Source organism: Zea mays, chromosome 6, assembly GCF_902167145.1.
Source record: "Zea mays cultivar B73 chromosome 6, Zm-B73-REFERENCE-NAM-5.0, whole genome shotgun sequence".
NCBI classification, from domain to species: Eukaryota; Viridiplantae; Streptophyta; class Magnoliopsida; order Poales; family Poaceae; genus Zea; species Zea mays.
In genome coordinates this window covers 51033856-51039931 of record NC_050101.1, presented here as the reverse complement: position 1 = coordinate 51039931, position 6076 = coordinate 51033856, and the positions used below count along the sequence as shown (strand labels likewise).

At 42.4% G+C, this 6076-nt stretch overlaps 1 protein-coding gene across 1 annotated transcript; it reads left to right on the top strand.

Annotated features, from left to right (window-relative positions):
• The first annotated feature begins 1474 nt into the window (after positions 1 to 1474).
• On the top strand, positions 1475 to 5274 carry LOC103631041 (uncharacterized). The gene is made up of 4 exons (XM_023300395.2): positions 1475 to 1558; positions 3388 to 3574; positions 3674 to 4312; positions 5217 to 5274. Exons 1-3 carry the CDS (start codon positions 1523 to 1525, stop codon positions 4159 to 4161), a joined length of 711 nt encoding a protein of 236 aa, XP_023156163.1. The 5' UTR covers positions 1475 to 1522; the 3' UTR covers positions 4162 to 4312; positions 5217 to 5274.
• Positions 5275 to 6076: the final 802 nt, after the last annotated feature.

Below are 6076 nucleotides of genomic sequence, written 5' to 3'. Positions count from 1 at the left end.
GACATTGTGCTCACGACATCCACCGCCGACCTTCTTCACCGCACGATCGTCGCCCTTCAGCGGGAATTCGCCATGAAGGACCTGGGGCCCCTTCACCACTTCCTCGGCATCACCGCCGAGCGCCGGCCTCAGGGTCTCTTCCTCCACCAGCGCCAGTACGCCATCGACATCCTGGAGCGGGCTGGCATGTCTGACTGCAAGTCCTGCTCCATGCCTGTCGACACCCAGGCAAAGCTCTCTGAGGACGACGGGCCTCCGGTCGCCGACGCGACGTCTTACCGGAGCCTGACCGGTGCGCTCCAGTACCTCACCTTCTCCAGGCCCGACATCGCTTACGCCGTCCAGCAGGTGTGCCTGCATATGCACACTCCGCGGGAGCCCCATCTCACCGCGCTCAAGCGGATTCTGCGCTACCTCCGCGGCTCCCTCGACTACGGCCTCCTACTCCGATCATCCCCGACGTCGGAGCTTGTGGTCTACACCGATGCTGACTGGGCTGGCTGTCCCGACACGTGCCGGTCCACCTCCGGTTACGCCGTGTTCCTGGGTGCCAACCTCGTCTCTTGGGCCGCCAAACGGCAACCCGTCGTCTCTCGCTCCAGCGCTGAGGCCGAGTACCGCGCCGTGGCCAACGGCGTGGCAGAGGCCTCCTGGCTACGACAACTCCTCCACGAGCTCCACAGTCCCCTTCAGCGCGCCACCCTCGTCTACTGCGACAACGTCAGCGCGGTATACCTCTCCACCAATCCCGTGCAGCATCAGCGCACGAAGCACGTGGAGATTGACCTGCACTTCGTCCGCGAGCGTGTCGCTGCCGGTGACGTTCGGGTTCTCAGCGTCCCCACCACGCTGCAATTCGCTGACATCTTCACCAAGGGGTTACCGTCGAGTGTATTTTTAGACTTTCGCTCCAGTCTCAACATCTGTACAGGATAGAGTTGTGACTGCGGGGGGGTGTTAGAATACCCGTTTAGGGTTTGGGGTTGTTCCCTATGTAATTACTGTCTCGCCCCTCTGTAATGGGCCTGGCCCAGTACTCAAGTCTATTAATACACCACCCAACCTCTGTTAGGGTTAGGGTTTGCTATTCCAATAGATGAAAATGATGTAGTTCCGCCAATCCTTGATCTGCAATCTAATGTATTTGAAAGACTTATTGTTGGATGTGTCCCATGTGCTAGAACAGATATAGATGGTGTCATTGTTAGTGGAGTAAAACAAGGAAAAAATCTAGAAAGTAAGTTTGATGATTCCATGTTTGATGATATTTTTTAATATATGCATGCACTTGTTGTTTGAGTATAAATAGCTAATCTCATCGTTTGAGTATAAATAGCTAATCTCATTGTTTGAGTAAGTTTGATGATTCCATGTTTGATGATATTTCAGGAAAAAAATGGCAAGCGCAAGAGAAAGCAATAAAGATGGATCATGTAGTGAATACGAGCAACTGAAGCAAGAAAATATTGAAAGAAATAAAAGGAGGTTGGCATCTCTTAACATCCCTGAAATCGTCAAGAGTATGGAGCACCAAGGTCCATCCAAAAAAATTTCAAAGGTTGGCATCTCTTAACTGAATTTCAGTTTATACAGTTTTGTTCTCACCGACTGCTGATTGTTGCTATTGCAAATAAATTCCGAAGTCTGAATACGCTCAGTTAGTGTTGTCGCGTTTCAGAGTATGGAAACTGAATAAGCTCAGATTTTTTAGTGCGTTAGGAGGTTGTAGTTGAGTTCGACGCGCGCTTAGAATGAGCCTCAATCTGACATGAACACTAACGATATTTATCTTCAATAAACACTGCTATTTGAATTAGCCATGCTATAATTTTAGCACCTCTAATTCTGAAACATTCTAAAGACTAATATGGCAAAGCCGCCCCAGACTACTGTAATCATGTTGCCTATCAAATTCTTGTTGTAATCATGTCTCACAGCAAATGTCATCATTAAGGAATGTTCACTAGGTTGGGACATATTGAAATGCATGGTGGATGGTTTACTTAGCGTTAGACCTTGGATAGGGAAATGTAGTAGGCGGTTGATCACAACTTCACAAGAGCTTAGTGGGTATGCTGCATTTCCTAGTCTGGTCTGGCGGCTAATTATTTGAAAGACAACAATAATAAAGGTGCCTTGCCTTCCATTCCACTAGCCGTGAATCTCTTTCGACTACTACTTGGGACGATCTGCTTTGACTCATCTACAAGAATGTTTTCTTTCCTAAAATTTCTGGCTTGGATACTGGGCTCAGTTGCCATTGTCAGTCACTGTTCGAGCGAATGATTGGCGGGACGCCGCCATGAATTGAATGAGCTACGGAGGGGAGGGGGGGGGGGGGGGGGGGGCTCACCTGGCTACTATTTTACTATTTGCATACTCTTCTACCTTGGGGGAAAAAAGTCAGAGGTGTCCAGTAGAAGCCACTACTGCTGCGCTGCATATATATACTCGACCAACCAAAGTAGGTACTAGCTAATCAGCATCTAGTCTGTATGAGGTGTGCTTGTTTGTGTTTGAAATGATAATAACTAGTGTCAATTACATGTGTATGCCAGCATCATTTCTTTGAAGGAAAACTGCCATTTCTTTGAAGGAAATAGAACTACCATTTTCAGTTTCAGTTTCTATAGACGGCTTATCAATTTTCTGTAGATGGCTTAGCACATTTTCTGTAGATGGCTTATCAATTTTCAGTTTTAGTTTCTGTAGACGGCTTATCAATTTTCTGTAGATGGCTTAGCACATTTTCTGTAGATGGCTTATCAATTTTCAGTTTTAGCACAGTTTCAGTTTCAGTTTTATAGCAGTTTCAGTTTTATAGCAGTTTCTGTAGACGGTCAGCATGAATCAAGTTGTGAAGTCTTCTGTTTCATTGGGCTCTCCTTCGTATTGGTGTATTCCTTTCTATATCTTGTGTCATAATGGCCTTTAGATCCGTATAGGGAAATTGGAAGCCACCAGAGTCTGTATTTCCACGATTGAACTCTCTAAAATGCCTCATCAGTTTCTGTTGAACACGATCGCCTCTGTAAAATAAAATTTAAAAAACCTGCTGCCTGAAGAAGAGAGATGTCCCAGGCTGTTCCACGAAATCCAAGCGTTCATACGCAGATAGGACAACCAATTGTCGTGAATTTGAGCTAAAAAATGTAATTTACATTTGATCTCTCTCTGCTCTACCGCTACAGCAGCAGGCACAAGGCGCAGACTGCTTAGGGGTCACAAGGCTTACAGTTACAGCCCCACGAACAAATAGGAAGCGGTCTGCGCCCGGTTTTATAGCAGTTTCAGTTTTAGTTCTAGCACTTTTAGCAAATGTATATATATATTTCATGTCAGTTTCATAGCAGTTAACTGCATAACATTCATGCCATTTGCTTGTAGAAAAAACAGAAGACAAGTGTTCCAACAACTAAACCTCCAAACTTGCGACCAAGGCCACAAAGACAAAGTGTTCCAACAACTAAACCTCCAAACTTGCGACCAAGGCCACAAAGACAAAATGCTCAACCTCAAGACGAACAAGCGATTACTGATTTGCAGACGGTGGGAGATTTTCTCTCTGACAATGGTGATGACTCATAATCCTCATATTTATATATCATGTATATCATTTAGTACATGCAACTTCTTTTAACAGTTACCAATGTGTGCTTTTCATTTGCTTAAGTTGAAGTTTCCGAGGATGATCCAATCAATGCTACAAAAAAGAGGCCTGCAAGGGGCATAACTAAGATGGAGGGAATATTCTCAAGGTCACCTGAAATGCCAAAAATCAAAATTTTACTCAATGATCGAGGTCAGCCTATTGGTAAAAGTGCTAGACAACTTTCAAGTGCTATTGGGTGTCAAGTTAGAAAGAAATTGTCTATTGCTACCACGGACTGGAGGCTTGTTGATATAAACAAGAAGTATGAGTTGTGGGAGGATATAAAGTCATATTATGATGTAGATGCTGCTGCCTTAAACTGGGTGATGCGCACAGCTGGAAAGAAGTGGAAGCAATTTAAAGCATCCATAAAGCAACGATACTTCAATCCTGAATTGTCTATAAAAGAAATTCCAGAATGTCCTGATAAGAGGGTTAATGATGATGATTGGCACTCTATGTACAACTATTGGATGTCTTCTGAATTTCGGGTAAGCTCTACACTTTAGTTCTAATAAAGCAACCATACTTCAATCCTGTAACACATATTTCTTATTCTATTTTTAGGATCGCTCAGAAAAAGCTAAAATAAATCAACAAAAGCTAAAGATGCACCATACAACCGGCAGTGTGAGCTATGCATGTTCAGAATATGATTTGGTAATGTTCTTTGTATTTTACTATCTCTATTCATGATTACATCCTGCTGCTCCACATTCGATATAAGCTCTATTGTCCAGTCTGAAAAGCATGGGCAACAGTGATACATTTTAGACACAAAATAGATTGCTACATGTGCTGCTTGTGCTGCTGTGCTGCTTGTGCTGCTGTGCTGCTGTGCTACATTTTAGACACAAAATAGATTGATACTTTTATCTTTGAATAATAACCATAACAAGGCATGTAAGTTATTATACATCCAGCCTTTTAAAATTTTAACTGCAATGGTTCTTGAAGACTAAAAGAACCAGACTAATGGATGAGCTTTCATTATTTCATTGTCGCAAATATTACATGGGAGCTTAATAGGAAATAAGCATTGCTTAGCATCAATGTGCTAGTTTCTGATTTGCATCCAAAAATTTAGCTGCATGACTTTAACATCCTTGCAATATAGATCATGATGATAGTTATACCTTGCAAAATTACCTGGATTCTAGCTAGAGCATTTGATGCCTCAACAGCTCGATGTTCTAGTTCTACTTCTCTCTCAACAGCTGCCTGTATTGCAACAGCAAGTGACTAGAAAATAATAGAAGAAAAAACTACGGAGAATATAAAGTGCCTAAGAGACTAAACTTTGACAAATTACCATCTTTGTGGCGTTATGAGAAATGCGCTCTTCTTCAGCCCTACGCTCTGCGGTAGCAAGTTCCTCCCGTAAAGCCTAAATCAAATGGTGTTTGGAGGTTATGTACCTGATCTGCATAATGGGAACTGACAGAAACCATTTTTGCCTTACCTGTATAACCATTTTTGCCTTACCTGTATAACCCTGGTTTTCAATGAACTTACATGTTACATTTTTTTCCTTTGTGAAACTGACAGAAAAGTATGTTTGCAGGCTGTGAAACTAGGACGTCCTCCACGAAGAGATGAAAACTTTATCCAAACCCATACAAGAAAAAATGGTGTTCCTACAGAACAGGCAAAACCAATAATTGTAAGGCTTTGTTGTTAATTTTTAGTACAATATACATTTCTATCTGAATTACCTTTTATGATGTGAATCATCTTTAATTCTCTATAGGACCAACTTAATGATGTTCTTGGAGTATATCCAGAGTTAAAGGACCGGTCAATTCAAGAGGGTGATGCATTCTCTGTTGTTTGTGGAGCGAAAGAGCCAAAAGGATATGTTCGTGTTTTGGGTTTAGGCCCTACTCCTCAAGATATTTGCACTCCAGAGTTGAAGTCTTATACTGCAACAAGACTACAAATGGAGATTCTTGCTCGTACAAAGGTTCAAAGTGAGAAGGCTGCTTTAGAAGAGCGTGTACTTGAGCTACAAACTCAAATTGAGCAAAGGGCTCAACCAGACCGGGCAAGTGAAGAGCCCATGTCACATCGTGGCTCTACTTCATTTGAACATAAGGTATTCAATATTTTCATTCATGCTGCTTTATCCTAATTTTCTAGATTCCTTGTACTATGCTATGAAATTGTGTTTCTTAAGGTGCTGAGGAACAAGTTTGCTGCTGAGGATGAGGAAGACAATGAAGAATATTGTGCTTCTGAAGATGAGGAATTAGATGATGAGGATGATCAAATATTTCATCAGATGCAAGGTGCAAACTCACCAAGATCTACAAGGCACTTTGCCAAAGCTTCACACTCTAAACATGATGATCTTGTAATGCTCTCATTCATTTCATACATTTTCTAACCTTTATTTTCATAAACCCTCAAAAACATTGAAGTAAA